This window comes from Phoxinus phoxinus (genome assembly GCF_949152265.1).
Source record: "Phoxinus phoxinus genome assembly, chromosome: 9".
NCBI lineage: Eukaryota > Metazoa > Chordata > Actinopteri > Cypriniformes > Leuciscidae > Phoxinus > Phoxinus phoxinus.
Genome location: NC_136884.1, coordinates 13,463,874 through 13,484,932, shown reverse-complemented (window position 1 = coordinate 13,484,932; position 21,059 = coordinate 13,463,874). Strand labels below are relative to the sequence as shown.

The 21,059-nt window shown below is 38.7% G+C and overlaps 1 protein-coding gene across 7 annotated transcripts in view; it reads right to left on the bottom strand.

Annotated features, from left to right (window-relative positions):
- Positions 1–21,059, bottom strand: part of nav3 (neuron navigator 3) — a 160,140-nt gene that overhangs the window by 96,901 nt on the left and 42,180 nt on the right. For all 7 annotated transcript variants that reach the window (XM_079622177.1, XM_079622181.1, XM_079622179.1 and 4 more), the window contains exons 2-4: positions 15,355–15,472; positions 14,705–14,757; positions 3,252–3,324 (exon numbers count right to left, since the gene is read on the bottom strand). In XM_079622177.1, the coding sequence (XP_079478303.1) occupies positions 3,252–3,324; positions 14,705–14,757; positions 15,355–15,472 (244 nt within the window). The remainder of the gene's footprint in view (positions 1–3,251; positions 3,325–14,704; positions 14,758–15,354; positions 15,473–21,059) is intronic.

Below are 21,059 nucleotides of genomic sequence, written 5' to 3'. Positions count from 1 at the left end.
CATTCTGATTTGGTGCTCAAGAAAAAGTTTTTTTTTATTATTCATATTAATATCGATATTGAAAACAGTTGTGTAGTTTGATCATTTGTGGAGTTTAACATCCCCATGTCTCTATTTCTGTGTTTCACAGAAGAAAGAAAGTCATTACCGGTTTGCAACCACATGGGGTTGAATAAATGATGAGAATTTTCATTTTGAGTGAACTATACCTTTAGCCCAGTTGAGATTAGGAAAAGTGATTTCTATGAAAACAGGCTTCCTGCATTTTACATATTAATGAGTGTCTTTCAATTCGAATACCTCAGAAGGTCATGCTTGATCTCTTTTGTATGACTTGTGAGGATTTTTGATTTGAGCAGAAGGATTAAACAGCTCAGAGGAAGCGCCTCTTCAGTTACGCTGACGTCAGTTGCGCGAGTGTCTTTATACACGTGTGTGTTTCTTGTCATGGTGGGTTTCACAGTCAGGTCACTGGTGAAGGTGCCCCCTTTGACCCTATGAGAAGTCTTTAGGACTAACCTGCTCTTTAATGAACTGCACCTTTTCACCAGATCCTCACAGCCAATGAGATCAAAGCTCAGGTCATGGTGTGCCCTGCACTTAAAAAAAGCACTTAAAACCGGAATCCCGCCGTGCGCTCTGATACCCTACACACCGTGAACAGAGAGTCATGGCCAGTGCAGCAGGAAAAGGGATATTGAGAGCTTGCACCTTTCATTATTGGACTGTTCTGGGGAAAGAGGGCTAGGATAACACTCAGCGGGGGTCGAGAGGAAACTTTCCCTGAGGACAATTTTATTGCACAGATGATGCGCTTTCACAGCGAAGGAGTTTGGGTTTCATTTAAGTGTCAACTTTGTCTCAGATGTTTCTCTTAAAATTCCTCGAAGAGATAGAAATAGAAATAGATGTGACAACTGTACACATACAGTTAGAGTGGTATTCTATTAAACGAATGCCTTTTTAAATTTGGAATGGTGATTTGTTTTAAAGTACATTAAACATTCAGTCAGACAAAGAATGACATTAAGTGCTAATAGATTGCATTGAGTCTCGGAGTGTCTGAAAACCTGAATGTTGTTACTTCCTCTTCAAAAGAAGAGGTTCCATCTTAAAATTACAGTTTTCTATCATTTTGAGGTAAATAAGTCGTGTTGTGGGAATTAGGATTCATAGTATTAATTAATTAGTTATTAATTAGCCTGTGAATGCAGACTACAATGGCAATACTACTAATAATAATGATAATGGTATTTTTAATTGTATGACTTGCAGTATAGTGCTATTAAACTAAATGGCATAACTGAATGCATTTTATTTAATAAATTAAGGATACTTCAGGAGGAGTGAAATTTAATTCGCTCTGAATTTAATCTCGTTGCCTAGGATAAATAATTGAATACATTCAAAAATAAATAAATTCAAAATTGACAGAAAAAGAGAAATGCTACAGTATATAGGTGACATAGTGTCTGTGGTTGAGACATTATTACATTTATTTTCCTTGGAAAACTCCTACCCAGTCAAGCACATCAAACAAAAAAAACAACTTATTTTATAAAGGTCTCGAGTCGGCATGCCTCATAAAATACTAAACACAAGCGTATGCAAGCCTTCAAAACCCAAACTCTGAAACCTCAGCTAATTTAATTAAGACAACTACTCACAGCTTTAGGAAAGATGCTCAACACACACACACACATACTCACTCACTCACTCACTCACTCACTCACTCACAAGCTCACTTACTCACACACACACACACACACACACACACACACACACACACACACACACACAACCACACACACACACACACACGCTCACTCACACACACACACACACACACACACACACACGCTCACTCACACGCTCACTCACAAGCTCACTCACTCACTCACTCACTCACTCACTCACTCACTCACTCACTCACTCACTCACTCACTCACACACACACACGCTCACTCGCTCAATCACACACTCACTCGCTCAATCACTAACTCACTCGCTCAAACACTCACTCACACAAGCGCACACACGCACACACGCACGCACACACGCACGCACACACGCACGCACACACGCACGCACACACACACACACACACACGCACACACACACACACACACACACACACACGCACGCACGCACGCACACACACACACACACACGCACACACACACACACGCACACACACACACACACACACTAAAAGTAGGGGATGAGTGCGTGATGAAAGCTTGAGAAACCCTATACACTGTATATTTATGGACCCTGTGCACTCATGGTGCTGAATTTAGCAGGACAGTGAATACACTATCCAAGCTGCTTTAGGTAAATGATATCATTCCACACAGAATTTAGAACACTTGAGCTCCGAATTAAAAATAATATCAAGGATCTTTTGTGGTTTGTCAATACAGTCGTTCTAAGAAACCTAAAATGATCTTAAAATAAGGTTCAAATATCAACTAGTATCTAGGTTTCAAACACTCTACCACCAATGTAGCTATAACAATGATGTGATACTACACTGTGTATACAGAATTACATGAAATGCTAAAAATAATTATTATTCCACCACACCACTATGTCAGGGTGTTGCTATGTGTTTGCTTGGGTGTTTGGGGTGGTTCCTAATTGGAAAATGTATAAGTTACATTTTAAAAAGTCTCAATGACAATAGAGAAATATTTTTCCCCCACAATTTCTTTTGTGTTTATAGATACTGTATGTATTTCAATACAAATATGAGAAGAAATTGAGAGTTATTTAGGGGTAAAAAATATACATTTCACAGTAAATTTCAGTTTAGATTTAGATTTTTGATAACATTTTATTGATTTATTTGTAATATAGTTTAATTTATTTTAAATCATCCTGTTGCCCCATGGTTGAGAACCACTTCTTTATGATATTCTAGTCATTAGATATGTCTTGGGCCCCTATTTCAATACAAATCTGTGGGATTTTCACCCATTTTATCCTTTGTACTGCAAAATCTGTTCATATGATTGCTTATAAATGTAAACTAGCCACACAATTTGAGGTATCATTAAACTTCATAGCCTGAATATGCATTATATTATGTTTAAAATGTAATACTTAATGTTGGTGATAGTGAAAAGCCATTCATTCTATATATAAGCAGTAATGTAGCAATAATACCGATGCAAACACCACCAATCATAAGAATAGCAGGCCTATTTGTGTATATGAAGGAATTCAACAGTTGTTATTTAGTTTCTTACCTTCAGCAGAGAGCCCTTGAACACCGACTCCTCTGGCCCCTAAGAAATTCAGACAAGCCTCCACATTCTCAATCTGAAAGACAAAAACAAAGAGATCAGCCATAGAGCAAACTCACCAGCACATGGCCATTACACTGAGGATGTGGACGGTTAATGTGAGTGACCAGTGTTGTCAGAGAGGTGGCTATTGAACCTCACGCACATTCCTTTCGGTATTAAAAGTTCAACAAAGCCTTTGACCGCGATGGTTTCTTCTGAAGGTCGCCTTCAGTAAGAGCATACTTCAATATGTATGACAGCTCAACTGGTGTCCGTGTGGCTGACGCGCGCATGTCGATGTTGTGCGGGGACACGTCCACGGATTTATTCCCACAAAGGCTCTATTGTCGGGAGTCAGACAGTGTCATGACCCCTGGCTAACCTTTGTGGGTCGGACCCGGAGTGTGACTCTGGGACGGCAGTGTGTCACACCTACACACACACACGCTGACAGACGTACCAGGCATGACGTTGCGGGCTGTAATAATACAGCACTTGAATGAAAGTGTGGTATTATCATGGCGCCTCCACTCATGGGCACACAAAGGGACTTTAGCCATGTGATACAAATGGCTTGCATATTTTGCTCTAGTATAGGGCAGAACGCTGGAGAAGTCGTACGGTAGGGTCAGATATAGTCAATGGGCCAGACCGCACTATATTATTATGCGACAAGCTCAATACTGTGTGGAATGCATTGTGCTGTGTGCTGGACCCTTGTGACAGAAGCGAAGACAGTTGACTCAGCTCATACAGTACATGAGACCCTGAGGGGTTGCCCCTGCGCACATTTATTAATGTGATATATAATACACAGTCTCACAAGGAAAGGTCACTCCAGTGGCGGTTTCCACTATTTTTATTACTATTTTTAATGCTGTTTTGAAGGGTATTGAAAAGAATCCTCAGTTTTCACTTGATGACTGTAATATAGAAAGTGTGTATATGTCATGCTGATACATAAAGAACTAAAACAATCGAAGTAGATCACAGAAATAAATAAATAAAAACTTAAAGGTTATATAAAATTATTAAATTGTATAATTAATTCAAATTATTTGGTTGAAGATAAATACTGCAATACGATACTAAGAACTTAAGAAAAATACAAAAATGCAAAATAACTGTTACTTAAAAATGTTAATTAGACAATTAGACGATGAACATTACCATATATTTTTCTGACTCCCCGTCACATCATAATATGAATGTTAGCTAATATATGTGTTTCATTAAGCATGTTCAAATTAAATTCAAGCATTCAGAGTGAACAGAAATCGAACAAATTAATTCATACTGTGCTTTCATTAAAAAATCTGACCTTATCACACGGCTCTGGAACCCTATTGTAATTGGTCAATCACAGCATCTTATGGTTAAAGATGTGTGTGTGTGTGTGTGTGTTCATATTTTGTCTCGCATTTTTCCCAAGTAGCCATGTTGGATAGTATACAGTCAGCGAGTCCTTATATCTAAAAAAAATATCCTGTAGAGTGTTTCTTTTAAAATAAGGTTTAATTTAAGAAGACTCAACTGGCGGAGTGTATATCTACAGTTCACAAAGGCACCGCTAACTGCCATTATTTACTAAAATGTTGTAGTTCTGCTGTGAAGGCCGAAAGGAACATAATTTAATGTCATTCTCACAGCTGCCACAGATTTACAGTCTTTCACACAACTCCATCCATCCTCTGACCTCAGTGCCCCACAGCGTCCAGCATGGAGCCAGAAAGATCCACACAGATCACATACAGTATTAACTCCCACACACACTCGCAAACACACAGAATGACGAATGAATGAGCAATTGTTAATGTGATCCGTATCGACAGCATCTTGTTTCTTCTTACATCTGTCCCGATGGCAAGTAGCCTGTTTTTCATATGACACACATCCCACACACAGCCGCACACGCAAGGAACCTAATGTGCTTTTAACGTTTGATTATCTTCTCTCATAAACCTCTTCTAATGGCAACACAGTGGAGAACATGTGTGGTGCACCAGAGATGGGCTGTTTTTCATTGCAGTCTCATTCAGACGACGGCACCCGCGCACATGGGCACCCGACTGCCAGTCCAGACCAAAAACTGATTCAGACATTTTCAACGAAGATGAAACATTCTTAACACTAATGTGGTCAAACGCAAAACGCTTGCCTGGCATTTCAACCGCATCGTTTAATGCTTTTCTGGAGTGTTTACGATATACGATAGCTCATAATGTCTCAGCAATGGACTGAACATTTGTTGCCGTCACCAAAAGCGCGAGCGGATGCCGTTGATTGACAGACGCGCGCAAATATGGATGGGGTTTGCGCTCTAAAAGCGAGAAGATCATCAAGTTTGGTGTCCGTTACGGATATAATCCCGTAAGTACGGTTGGAAATTCCACCCTCCTTTTAATAGCGGTCCCATCAACCCATCCCTCTGTTTATTTTTAGTCTGTCTCTCGGCCTACAGCGATGTACACATACAGAAACCGTGATTCTATACGCTAATGGCGAGCAGAGCTCTCGCCAGCTTTAGATGCCGAACCGAGCGGTTTTTCAAACCATGTGGGATTTTAACAACTCTCCGGGAAAGTCAGATCATCTGTTTTTCCGACATAAACTGACATTTTCCAGCACCAGATATGCCATTAAACGCAATTAGGGAGGAGAATGTTTTGATGAGGTATATTTTCACAAAATAATATTGAGAAATTTATAAGCAAGCACTTTTCATGGCTGACACGGATGCAAACGGGATGGAAAATTACCACGAGTCGGCTTACATCCCTTGCTCGAAATGACAACGGCGAGCTGTTTAAGTTGACTGTCTCTGCGAGCTGCAACCGTCATAAATCTGATCATGTTTAATCTATACAACACACTTATCAGAGCGAGGCTTTAATGCAGAGTAAATGTTTGCACTCGGGTCCGGCTGTGTGGATCCAGATGCCGAGGGGCCCAAGCTAGCTGCGCGGGGACCGACTCCAAGCATATCAGATAACCGTGGGGTGAGCGCTGGCTTTGGAAAGTGTTGCTGCTCCAACACTCCCATGAAATACAAATGGTCTCTAGCCTCAATTATATGGCTTTCACTTAAAAACCACTCAGAGCAAAGAGAACAGATAAATGCTGTTTTCTCCGGCACTTCTGTTTTTTTTCCAGAGAGACAGCTGCAGTCGTTTTGTACCATTTAATTTCCTCTGATCATAGTGACCACATACACATGAATTTGATGAGCCATTCGGGGCAAGTTGTCACAGGTTGTGTTTTATGTATGCATTTAATATTATTAATATTTTTTTTGTATCTTTCTTTATTCTTATAATAAGGTTACTCACACATTATTCTTTAAGGTTTTTCTTATAATCAGTTGTGCTGATAAAGCTGTTTAAAGGCAGGTTCCTCTTGTGACAACTTACACAATAAAGTGTGACAACATGCCCTGATAAGTGAACGCGTGTTAAATAAACTATATATATATATATATTACAAAATATGCACAACTTAAAACTTGAGTTAACTAAGGTGTAAAATTGACTAGAAAAATCCCCCTTAAAAATGTATTTACTGGTGTAAAAATGGCAATTAGTCCCATTCCCCCTACATAATATGATTGGTTATTTTACCAACAAATTATGCTAGAGAATTGCCATGAGGCCTGTGTATAATTTAAATTACAAACCAAGTGAAAACAATTTAGTGTTACTTTTTTCACTTCTGCTCTTATTAATAACTTGTATTAATTGTTTTAATTCACAGATGCAATAGGACAGTCATGTCTGCACTAATAGTGTTATGGTAATGCTTGGCAGGTCTATTAGTTAAAACCATCTCAGTGCCAACTTCAGCATGCCATTCTCTGTGCCCAGTGGGCATTGAGACAAACAACCGTAGCTGAGCCATTATGATGCCAGCCAATGAAGACAGCCGTTAAATTCCTGTGGCCTCCTCCATCTAATTAGCAGCTAAATGGATCAGGCTGCAGCCGCTGCCCTGCACAAGACTGGTGGAGGTACGGCACCAGCAGGATAGACTGCCTGCAACATGTGCTTTGAAGTGTCTGCTCTCTCAAAACATCTGAGAATGCCAAGATTTCATACTGCAGATCCACCATTTAGGAGAAGGTAAAATGCCTGTTATTTTCTTCCTTGAAACTTAAAAAAATGACCCAAAAGCACCAGAAAATATCATAAAATTGGTCCATGTGGGCACTATATTTCCAAGTCCGTGGTTTGTTGTTTTGTCAGTGAGAGATATTACTCAATAAATGACTCAATAAATAAGAGATCAGTTTGGAGCAACTAAATAACAGAAAAGATCTGAGTCAGATCATTTGTTTTTTCATGAACACACAATACAGTAAATGTCAAGGTTTACAGTAAATAATGACTTAAATTTTAGATGACTTGGTATATAGCGCACAAGCTGTTTACATTAATTATACTTTTTTTCATTTTGAAAGCTCTAGTACGCTTTCATTGTAAATGCATAAAGGAGCAACCACAGTCTTCATTTTCTCTCATTTTGTGTTTAACATTAGAATGTCAAATTGGTTTGGAATGACATGAGGGTAACATAATTTCTATCAATTTAAGGCCATCATCTCATAAATTAATAAATCATCTTTATAATTGCTCATGTATTTTTTAACAATGTTTTGATTTACAGATTTGCTCTTTTAGAAATGCCACACAACCGGTTCTTTCATGTTACCACCGGAAACCTCTTTGCTGTAGTTATCCTCTTCACAGTCTGTTTTATGTTTGATCTTTGTAGATTTCTACAAGTTGCTCTGGGATTTCACAGGCTTACTTCTATAATTTCCTCTGTGTAGAATTATTAAGCTTATTGTTGCCGAGCAGAAAAGCATTCAATGAGATGTAATCAGAGGATTAGACTCTCTGTTTTTCACTCTGGGAGACCGGATATTTGGAGGTCCATTAAAATGTCTGTCAAATATGTTTGTTGTCGCCATAATGAATGAACATTTCCTTTATTCGTAACTGTGAAAATGTCTTCGAAGACATGATTACAACAGGACAGGGAAATTAGATTTTGAAAGCATGTCAAACATGTCTGAGGAAGGAAAAAGACAGCAGGGCCCGCCAACCTCAAGGTAATTTCTAAGCGGATTGAAATCTTTATAATTACTAAAATGACTCCCTGTCAAAAGTAAAAAGCGGGAAATCCATCAATCCAAAAAACAGATCCTCACACAGCAGAGGTCAAAGCACAATCACAGTCCAGTGGCAGTAAACATTTCTGACAGGAAACATTCAGAACCATTTCTGTTATGTCTACAAGCCCAAGCGGAAAGGTCATCACTAATGTCAAACGCTAAACGTCACAAATCAAATGTGAACGTAGAGTGACACTATGTGGCGTTAAACACACGGAAAGACAAGGTGAGAAATGTCCTATGATTCTGTGCAAGAGGCACTCATTCATTAACAAACCTCTCAACCCCTCTGAGCAGGCTAAGCAAAGAAAGAGAGTGAGAGTTGAACTGAATGACTGATATTTAACCACCACCTGTAAGACACACAAAAACAAGTCTGCAGAAAAAATCCATCTTTAATAAATCCAAGCTATTTTTTCACTGTGCTATTAAACAAGAAAAACAAAATATAATTATATATACCCATTTCAAATACAAAATAATACTAATTTGTGAGTCACTTTAGATTAAAAGATTAGTGTCTGTTGAACGATTAGATGCAATGTGTTCTGCTCAGTGAACACTTCTTATTCACCAACCAAACTAACTCAATCAAGACCCAATGTCCAGCCTCTTAATAAACCAACTCACTAACCAAACTGAATTAATCAAGACCATCTCACTAGCTCTCTAGATAACTAACTCTAATTAACCAAACCAAATCAATCAAGACACAATGGCCCTCATTTATGAAAAGTGCGTACACCAAATTTCCAGCGTACACCTGGCGTACACCCAAAACCACGGTGACTTTGTGATTTATCAATATGGACGTTGGCGTACGGCACGCTCAAATCCTACGCCAGCTCAGGAGGTGGTGTACATGTACGCACGTTTTGAGTTAGTGCTGAAATGCGCAGAAAAACAATTCCTAACACCACAAAATGCATTGACAAACTAAAATTATGATATATTATGACCCACTGTAAAAAAACAACAACATAGAAATTATAAACTTCAGTGTTTATTTTTGTGAGTTAAGCCCGGCAGGTGCGCACGGACTGGGTTCAGTAATGAAAGGCCTTCAATGACCAAAAAATAATTCAGACTGACAAAATAATTAAAATGACATTCTTCTTCTTTTAAATAATAATAATACAAATAATAATAATAACAAAGACATTCTTCTTCTAAATAACAATAAGCGTCATTAATAATCAAAATCATAATACTAATAAGAAGAATATTACAAATTGTCATGCAATTATTCCCATCATCATCGCTATTGTACACCCCATTACATGTGACGTCATGCGAAATTAAACGCTAATAGTTTCAAAAGGTCATATGCAAAAATAATGCATTGTGATAGGTAATTTGCTCAACCAACCAGCGATTTAAACTGGATTTCCACCGGAGAAGTTTCTCCTCTTTGCCGTCTTCCGTGTGTCCATGGCGTAAAATGAGGGCGTGGGGGAGGCGGAGACGTGAATATATAGGGGCGTATTAATCTAATGACGATAGTTTTCAGCCGCGGCATTTATCAAGAGGCAGGTATTGCGTACACCTGAATTTCAAAGGTACGCACAGCTTCATAAATCAGGCGGTGAGAGGAGTGTAAGCATAATCTTACGCCAACATATACGCCCATTTCGACGCAAGATTGATAAATGAGGGCCAATGTCATGCTTGTCGATGAACTAACCAGTAGTAACTCACCAACCAGAATAACTAAATCAACACCAAAAGCCCATTCTTTTGATTAACTTACTCGCTAACCATACTATCTCAAAAAAAATAAAAAGTTTATGAACTCATTAACACACCAAATTAACTCCACCAAGATCCAAAAGCCACCCTCTAGACTAACTTACTAACTAACCAAACACATTTTTATCGATTCCAAAAAACCATCCTCTTGATGAACTGACTAACTAAAAATCACCGGACCCAAAGTCCACCCTCTCAATGATCTACTGTAACTCACTAAACAACTAAACCAACTCAATCAAGACGCATTGCCATGCTTCACGATGAACTAACATACTAACCAAACTAACAAATCCTTTTGATGAACTAACTTACAGTACTAACCAAACCAGCACAATGAAGTTCCAAAGCTTATTCTCGAGGAACTAACTCACTAATTAACTAACTAAACTAACCCGATTAAGTCACACAGTCCATCCTCTTAACGAACTAATTTCCTAACTAACCAAACAAACTATAAAAACCCAAAGTCCATCCTCAATAAATGGTTCATTGATCCTGACATGTGGACGAACTGACATCCAGAAGGGTAAACCAGCTGAGCATCTGAGGTCTCTCTAATGACCAGTTGGGTGGATGCTGTATTAATCATATAAAGGTGAATGTGGTGTGCCATCAGAGGGATGTGCTGATGTCTGCGTACGCAGCGAGGAGCGAATCTCTCAGCTGTCAGCCAACAGATGGAGCCCAGATGATGCAGCCACTTTACAAGCCCTAACACACTTAACTGCACTGGTCCTCCCACAAGACCTGGAGAGGTAACCAATCAGTCAGCCTCTCCTGACGGCCACAAAATCAAACCTGCAAGAGACACTGACAGCAACTCATAGACAGACTTGAAGTTTATGTGGTGCATTCTGGGAATTGAAGTCCAATTGTGTGCCTAGTCATTTGTAGCCATTTGAAGTGCAATGTGGTTTATTATTGAAATGTTTAATTATATATATTAGTATTGCGACACTTTTCTTTCAGTTGAATGGCTTTTTATGGCACTGATTGGATTTCTCTCTGTCTTTCTCTGAGCTGGAGGGCGTCTGGTTGTGTTCAAAGGCGCACTCTGCATGCACAGTTCCTGTGGTTTCCAGTTTTAGAGACGAGACAACACTGTCAGACTGAATTTGTCCCAACAATGCCTGATAGGAGAGGAAAGAGGTGCAAACAGGGATTTGATAAAGCAGCCGTCAACCACAAAACATCCACTAAGAAGCCAATAGTCTCCTCAGTGATATCTTAATGTGTATACTAAATGAGATCACAAACTGCATATTAAATTTTAAATTTTGAATTTTCCAATATGTTGCCTCTGATGATCTTCGGGATCTGTTTGTGCAAAATGTACATGCTTCGGGGATGGCTTCAAATGTTGCAATCCCTGAATCTGCTAAGAAAGCCAGGCTAATGGGATACGCTTGTGTACAGGGGAACTCCCATTCTGATGCATAACCTCCCGAAATAGCTGTCTCTCATGGCAGAGAGGGCTCATTTGGTGTACCAACATGTTCAGAATTCCAGACTAATCCGAATACCAGCCTTGGGATTGTAGCCATTCCTTATGGGAAAAGTGGGTCCTACCTTTTTAGCTTCTTGTGCAATTGTGGTTTAAAAGACAAACGTTTCCATGAGGGTCAGTGAATGAACAGACAGCCTGTAGGCGGCGATTTATCTGCCTCTCTTCATGCCACTTTAATTAAGCCCCGAGAGACCAATCAGATCAATGAGAGAGAGTTTATTACGCATGTAATTTAGCAACCATCTTCATTGCCTGGGAAAGCACCCAACAGTACACTCATTTAACTGAAGCTGAGTCACTTTTAACAGGTGCTTTTAATGGACACGAGCAAGCGTTTTTTTTTCTAATGCCAAAGTTGTAAAGTGTTATTGGTTCACAGCGGAAAATGCATGGAGGGCTATCTAATCCTAATCGATAAGGAATTTCCTTTCTGAATGATAGTTATAATTGATTATTCCTCAATGGCAGATTGCCGACTCCCTGAGCAATGAGGCTTGACGTGATTTACTGTTTAATATTAACTGCCACACAGTAACAAATACAGGAAAAGGGGTACAATAGATTAGCTTCCTGACTTATTCCTGAACACGTTAACCAGGCTGAGGGCAGGATATTTCTTATCCTCTCATTTAACCCACATAAATGACCCCATCCTACAAAACTGACCATCTTAAACCAGCATGGATTCTTTATGGTGAACCAGCAAAAATGTTTAGTTTCCCGTACAACGACGTTACTCGCTGCATAACTACCATAATACGGTTGAAGAAATCAACTAGCTAGTCACCACTTTTTCCCTAAATCATATTGTCGCAAATTTGACGTTCAACCATGCTGTTTAATGATATCATGCATTTGAGATTTAATTAATGCCAGATTTTTTGCAATGAATTACAAACGTGGCATCTGAGGACTATCTCTCCTTTTTTTCTCAGTTATCTTGCTTTATTTCCAGATTCAATCAGTCAGTTCAAGTCACCTATATATATATATATATATATATAGTGCTTTTTACAATACAGATTGTTTCAAAGCATCTTTACGGTGATAAAAGGAAAATAATGCAAATAAGTTTGTTTCGGCTGTACAGATCTAAAAGAATATAGTGTCATAGTCCAGCTGATGTTCAGTGATGGTTCATTTTTGTTGTAAAAAAGTTATTAATTTAGTTCATATATACTGTATATCGCTCTGGAGAAAACAGTGATGTCATCGTCCAGCCCAGTTCAGCTCTCATAATGGGGTCAATGCAGGAAGATCAATAATATTGTTGAATATTAAGTGTCCCCAACTAAGCAAGCCAAAAGCCAAAGCCGACATTGGCAAGGAACCAAAACTCCATCAGGTGACAAAATGAAGAAAAAAAAACCTTGGGAGAATCCAGGCAATTGTGTGCAAAAGTTTCAAACTTCAAAAAGGACATATATGTATCGTAAAAGTAATCCAACTCCAGTGGTTTAATCAGCCTTCTGATTTCTTTAAATGTATGCATCTCACATCTTAACATCATGATAAGCACCAATTAGGTTTGATGTTGTGGCCAAATTGACGTTCACTACATAGGCTAGACAAAAACAACATATTAATTTTCATTTAATTCACTACTCCTTTAAGCTAGTTAAGAACCCTGTACACCAGCATCCCATTTATCAACAAGGCATGCTGTTTCAGCACGATAACCTGTTGCTATCAATCAAACACTGACAAAAACCTTAGCAATCACAGACAAGTCTCCCGGCAATCTGCAACAATGTGCTGATAGGTTACTCTTGTGAAACTTGGCTGTGATGCAATATACCAGATTCCTATATAACCTCAACTTCCCGTAAACAGTTTTATAAACAGGCACGCTTCCTCAGTGTAAAACCTCTACATACGTGTGCACACACATGCTGGCTGCAGGTGCAAGATCAATGGCCATTGAATGAAACCTCCTACAACTCCCCAAAACACTCAGCCTTGGACTTAAAACTAAACCTTTTACTGCAGTCTTTGTGCTCTTACAATCTGACAAGCATACCTACATGGGAGTTGTTAGGTATCCTAGCATTCTCTGCTATACTCATTGACATGCAGAGAGTTATAGCCCAGTGCCCGGTCGATCTATTCTACGGCAGAAAAGACCTGTGAGGCCACTAAAGCCTTTACTGTATTACAGCTTAGCAAGAGTTTAATCACTGCAATGTGCCACAGCAGAAACACAACATAAGCATAGAGGATCTTACTTGCATGTATAACAACAAAGAATCATTAGTTTGAAAAATCATCAGCAAAACATTACCATTTGGTCGACTGAATGGAACAAAATAATATTTGATCTTCATGATTTTGTGACAGAAGCAATTTCATGAGACTGGTTTATTTTATAGTGACATGCGCTGTTTATCATAGAAATGCAATGACAAAATAGCTATACTGTATAATACTGTTGCGACAAAAAATAAGTAAATATGTAACAAAATATGCTCTACTAGTCAAAGGTTTGGACACATTTTATAATAATATATAACAGTTATTTCATCACAACTACAGTATGTAATAACGCATAGAAATGTATGTGAATTACGTGAAGATCTTAAAATTTTTAAACAAGCATTCTCTCAACCAACTTCATGAAAAGCATCCTAGCATGATTTTTTAATACTACTGAAGATGTTTGCATGTAATACTGGACACTTTTTTTTCTTTTATTATCAGTTTCAGTTAATTAAATTGTTTAAACTTATACGTAGATACAATTTATGTTTGTCTACTAAACAAATTTCAATTATTTTCACCTTCTGATCAAAAGTTCTATAATAATTATTTATAGCTGCTAATGTTAAAAAAACGTAACATGTCAGGACTTTGTATAAAACAAAAAACAATGATTAAGAAAACAATCATCATGCTATTACTCTATTTACATTGCATAATCACAAATGGACTAATTTAACCAATGAAGCAATGAATATTAAAGCATTATAGATGAAAAAAGACACTTACCATTTGAGAGTGAGTCTTGGGGCAGATGTTAATATCTTCTACCTTTTCATTAGCTGCAAAAGAGATATAGCCGGGTTAAACCTCTGCAGCACACTGGTACACAACAAAAAAGCATACCATAACCTCTGGCCTTTCCATCCACGGGTTACCGTCATGAGGCAAGAAAGTTTGCCTTTGCAGTTTGTGAGAATTTGTGATTGAATGGGCATATGTATGTTCGCAGTGTGGGAGAAAATGAACGGCTGTTAATTCATCAGCTGTTGGTTGCGAGTTTGTGACATAAGATCTGCCATTGTATGCTGGAGGTTCATAATAACGGTTCAGGACAGCCCAGAGGAGGGGAAAATGGGATGGGGGCGAAGAAAGAAGGAAAAATAAAAAAGACAGACTGACACACATGCACACAACGCAAACCACTCTGGGCTCACTAAAGTGAACACATGGGAGACACATGCTTTAATAGTGCAGAAACAGAATTCAATTCTCGTGTTGCTGATTTTCTACGGCTTCTAATCCAGTTTAACGTGAGCAGAATAACTTAAAGATGAAACGATGTAAGTAGTTATGTTTTACACAAATAATTGTATCACTCAAATGAGCTGTGAAGATTTATTAGCCTGCACTGTGTGTCTGTGTGTGCATGCTCTCACCTATTATCTGGATGATTTCTGCCAGCAGAACTCCATCGGGTATGTCCTGAGTCAGGTCCTTGATAAGCCTTGGACAACCGGACTTGGCCAAATAATGGTTCGCCCAATCAGTGTAGATCTATAGGGAATGATAATTTTTTTTGATAAGTAACAGAAGATGGATGAATCAAAAAAGAGAGAAAAAAACCTTCTAGACAGAAAATACAGATTAATGAAGATTTATATCTAAGAGGACCTAAGCAGGTAAAACGTGTTTGTGGTTTGATTCATGGAAGATTCACTCAACACTGACCTGAACCACACTATGAGAGATAGATAAACAGAAAAACACAACCATCTTTAGTATATACAAGTTGAGTTCAAATGAATCAAAACTATCAACGAGGCTTCAGCACTTGTAACAGCTTATCTGGATTTTCTATTGGATATAATCCAGCCCTAGCATGACATTGTGACACAGCTGATCCGTTTAATCAGATGTGGATTACACAGATAACGGGTAGCTACTTACAACAAATGAACTTTTCCAAATGTTAATTCTTCTCTAAAGGCTGGTGTCATCGCATCTTGAGCTCATAAACCATCATTAAAGTCTTTTAAATTAAGTCCTGGTTCATGAACGTTTTTACATAACACTTTTCAGAACAGTACCAGTAGTGAAACAGAAAAAAAAAAAAGTTAAAACAGCATACAGGGAACACTAAATAGAAAGTCCTTATTTATTGCTTAATATACTGGGTCTGTTCGAGCAAATGCAACCCCCTAGTGACTCAGTAATATGTCTAAAAGATTCCTTGGATATGGTGTTCCTCAGGGGTCTGTTCTAGGGCCCCTAAAAATACTCATGTCGCAAATCTTAGAGCTCTGCTCTTTCGTTGTGATCTTAGGATTAGATATCATTGCACAAAAGGCAAGCGGTTTTCCATTTCCCACCTAAGTGAAAGCACTCCAGTGGCAAGGTACACTCTTAGAGCTCACATCCTCTCACTAATAGAGTTGCCTGTATGTGGCTTTTGTCTGCAATGTTTAATTTCAGTATGTGAATTATACAGTGACTATCAAATAGGTTCAACTTTTTCAGCTCAACCAAACAGCATGTATCTTATCTGTTTTTTCAATGTGCCATTTGATTTTGGTCCTAGCAGAAAATGGTCAAACATCCTACTGTTGCTATAAACCTTTTGTTTTGGCTTCCTTTAGACAGTTTGAGCCTTAATTAGGGTGGTCAGACCTCCCTACACCCTCATAATATGCACCATGCTTCACGTTTAAGTTATGAATGACGCACTGAAAGCTATTTCAAGTGGTAAAAGTCATTTACTCCCACGAACCCAGTAAAATTTCAAAGGAATTTTCAGATTCACGTTTCCTTTTAGACCATATTATAATGACTCGTGAAATTAAAAAAACATCAGCCACACTCGCTCGCCACCTCAAACACGGTAACCAATTAAACATTTCTGTCTTTGCCAGGCAAAAGGGAGCATTCCACTCAAAGATGCCACAGTTCAAAGGTTTCGTCTGTTGTGGTTTCAGCATATGAAGAGGAGTCGTTAACGAGAACAGGGTGATGAAGAACACTTTACTCACCATCCTACTTAAACACAACACAATGCAAAACCTCACCATTCCAAACCACAGTCACCTCCGAGAGTTGGGTAAACAAAGAGCTACACTACCACACATGCCAACACCTCTAGTCATGGCAGAGAAAACAGCAAAGAATTTACACATTTCCGCAACATCTAGTAAGCCAGGTGATATCTGCTTCGGTTTGGCTATGATATTGATGTTTTAGTTCATCCTAGTGGTCCAGGATGTAGGAGGAAGACAGATATCTCTGGCTTAACCTGAGTTGGTGAGCTAAACTGACCCAGTGGTTGAAAGGTCAGAAAAAGAAGTGGAGTATTACGGAGTATTATCCTAACGGAGGGCAGAGAGAATTAGGGGTGCCACAGTGCCACAGTTGTTCATGGGCTCGACGGGCAGAAATTGTCCATCTGGACCTTTGAAAGGACGGAAAGAAAAATCATTCTGTCTTCCTCTTATTGCCTCCAGCGCCCAAAGATCAACAAAGAAAGCAGAGAGAGACATGGTAAGAGAAAGCAAGATATAGAGATTTAGATCAACGACATAGAGAGAGAAAAAGCGGGAGACAGTGTGAGAGAACAAAAACAACAGAAAAAGCAAGAGACTAGAAGGCATTTCACATTTAACAACCTTGATAAAGTTATCGGTTAGCCAATCACTTGAGCTGTAAATGCCATGTGACTAATCAATGGCAATACTGATTGAATGAGAAAGAAACCAAAAAATATATATTTAATGCTATTTCAAGTCAGACTACACAGCAACATTTGAATGGTCATCATGCTTTTTTTGTTGTAGTTACAGTAGTGTAGGCCAGGGGTGCCCAATCATATTCCTGAGTTGCACCAACCATTATTTCTTAAATTGGAACATTGGAAGTCAGGGGCTTAGTAACTACTAGCTAGTTTGTAACTAACTCTGTACTTTGTTCATATCGAAGAGTCGCTAACAAAGTAATTTATACATATAATGTTCTCACTCTTAAAATGTAAGTGTGTGAAAATATCAGTATTATCATAAATGTCTAAAGAATTGAAGTCTGTCAGTTTTTATTCCAACCGTTAGTTACTCCTGATTGGAGGCTTCCGTAACAATTTAGTTTATACGTAGAGTTGCGCTTCAACTAAGTTTAATGGTGCAACGTGATTTTTTTTAGCAGTGTGTATGTTGTAACTACTTTATTTTTGATACATTTATGTCAAAACTAGGCTAAGTTGTAACTTACGCACAGCTGGAGATCTAATTGTTCTGCAAAGTTCAGCTCCAACCCTGATCAAACACAACTGATCCAGCTCATTGAGATCTTTAGGAGCACTTGATAAATACAGACAGGTGTGTTGAATCAGGGTTGGATCTGAACTCTACAGGTAGGTAGATCTCCAGGAACAGGATTGCCCAACTGGAACAAGATAACAACCACAATCCTTGACTTTTGGTTGTTGATTTTTCAATACTTTTACCTTTTCTCTCAAAACCCTTCACTCTATATAGTGTACATTTGGGACTATTAAAGCTGGGGTTCATAACCTAGGGTTGAAATTATACTAACATCTGTCAAAATTATACATGTGAAACATTGCTGAAAAGCTGCTAAAATTATAAGCCACCTGTTCTCAAACAGGTTTCCCAAAACTCCTACCATTGGCCAGACAAACAGCCGTTCCCCAAACGCTATTGGCTGAGCTAATGTTGCTGTGCAGAGCTGGTCAGGATGCAAAACAAACAAAGCAATGTTTTGAAAACACCACAGAGACAGTGTTTTCACTCTTCAGGGAAATTGGTTTACTCACAGTTGTCTCTGTATATTAAGCTGGGATAAGAGTATATATTGTTAACGTCAAAGAAATTACACACTTCAGCTTTAGATTGGTGCTTAAAAAAAGGAGCAAAAAGAACAGAAAATTAAAAATAAAAAGCTGACAAGTACAGTAAGAGGAGGTTCTCATTAAAATAAGACTAAAGGAGTCTCCATGCGTCCTATTAATGAGGATAGAAGTGGATACAGATGAAATCTCCCTGAGAGGACCATTACCACAGTCATTTACTTTCTTTGAAACAGATTGATTCATCTGAAAACCACCATTAACATTTTTATCAGCATAGGCAACGTACAATATATCGAGGAGAAGCTGGAATCTCCTATGCACATGATAACCAGCAGCACACTGTAAATGCTTTAATCAATGCTGCCATTAACACTCAGGCACAAGGGAGGGGGAAACGGGCCAGTCTGCAGCTGTAAATAAGCGACTGTTATGGCAGACGGAAACTGGTTGTAAAGCAGTCTTTCAATCTGATAGTTTCATGGAGGGAAGTACATCGAGCCAAGGTTAAACAGTTTCCCGTCCCGTTATTTCAGGGGGAGAACTTGCTGATGTTTCCCACTGTGAGACCGGCAGAAGCTCACATGAACACAAACACATCCAAAAGTCAGTCCCGGTGCTCTTCAGTCCCCAGATCTTTGCTGGATCCCATCTGAACAGGATTAATCTAGTGCCCTAGCACCCCTTGACTTCACTCACAGCTATTTATCATGCGTCACGGTTTCTTTTCCTGCGACCCATTATTTTCAATTCATCCCAACAGCTCTGACACTGTGGTTTTGTCTCTATTAATGAGCAAGCGCTTGTTTGGCTAATGCATCACTCCGCTGTAAAACCCAACTATGCCACCCTCAGCATTCACACAGAATTAAACGGACACACACACACACACACACTCATACAGCCGTCATTCATGAGTGCAGCCTCCTCCCCTCGCAAGTAGGTTGCCAGTGCACACATGCGTCCAGACACACACATCCATCAAACAAAAACACAAATCCCCAGGCTTTGTCCCTGACTCTAAGAAGCAGTCAACAGTCCCTGTTGTTTCAGTCTGCCAGAGTTAAGCTCGAGTGAAGTGTGTGTACCTCTTAAGAGTATCTGAGCCCAGGTTGTCCCCGTCCTCAGTGTCCCGCTGATAAACGGCAGTGTTCGGCTCTCTCTACAGTCTGCAGTGCCTATAACTGCGCAGGTACTGGAAGCCTGCAGTTATAGTACTTGGCCAATAGGGGGAGTCAGCTGCTGCAAAAGGCTGTCATGCATAAGCCAGAGGGGTCTGTGGGTTCACTGCCTTGCGGATGATCCAGAGACCGTATTTGGTGTTTATTTGAATGCTTTTAGATGAAGTTTAGATTATGAATCACAGGACTGAGTGGAAAAGGAATGTAAATGTATTATTTAATAAAAATGAGGGGCTCTGTAAGCATATGGAATATTTAACGGCCCTGAAACACTTAAGGGCTGTTGTGTAATGCTGTAAATTGAGTTATAGGACTGCATGGGACTGTAAACCTTCATATATCTTATTAGAGGAATTCATTAAAGTAACTAAAAACAATATCAAGGAAAAGGGATAGAGCTAAAAAAAAATCAGGAAGTTGTTAAATAGCAGGTTTATAACACAAATACAGTGTAAAATCAGACTGTAATTTTACATTTTCTCAAGAAAATGTGATTGTGCTTGCTTGAGTAAAACTGGGTTTTCTGAGTGGTCAATGGTATTTCAATACAGTTGCTAAGAGCTTTAGAGCTTTTTTGTCATTCCTATGGTGTTCTAAGGGGTTGGTAAGTCAAAAGAAACAGTTACACTTTATTTTACAGTGTCCTTGTTAAATATGCTACATGTACTTAGTGCAGAAATAACAGACAATTATGCATAATTACATGCAACTAAGACTAAACCAAACCCTAACCCTAATTATATAGTAAGTACATGTTGTTAATTACTAATACACAATGCACAATAAGTTAAGGTTAAACTACCACTCAAAAACTTTGAAAATGTTTATAAAGAAGTTTCATATTAAGTCAATGGAGTCCAAAATAACATTGCACCCCAATCACTTTCATTATAGACAAAAATTGGGATTTTTTTATATATACATCTGACAGAAAAAAAAGTAATTTAGGTTTGGAACGTCATGAGTTTTTGAATGTTTTAAATCACATAATTTGCACAAAAAATCGAATAAAGGTAGGGCAGGCTGCAGAGAGAGAGCGTACACACAGAATGCATTTGCAGTACTCAGTGATAGAGAGACACCTCAAGGAAAGGGAATCATCTTATGACAT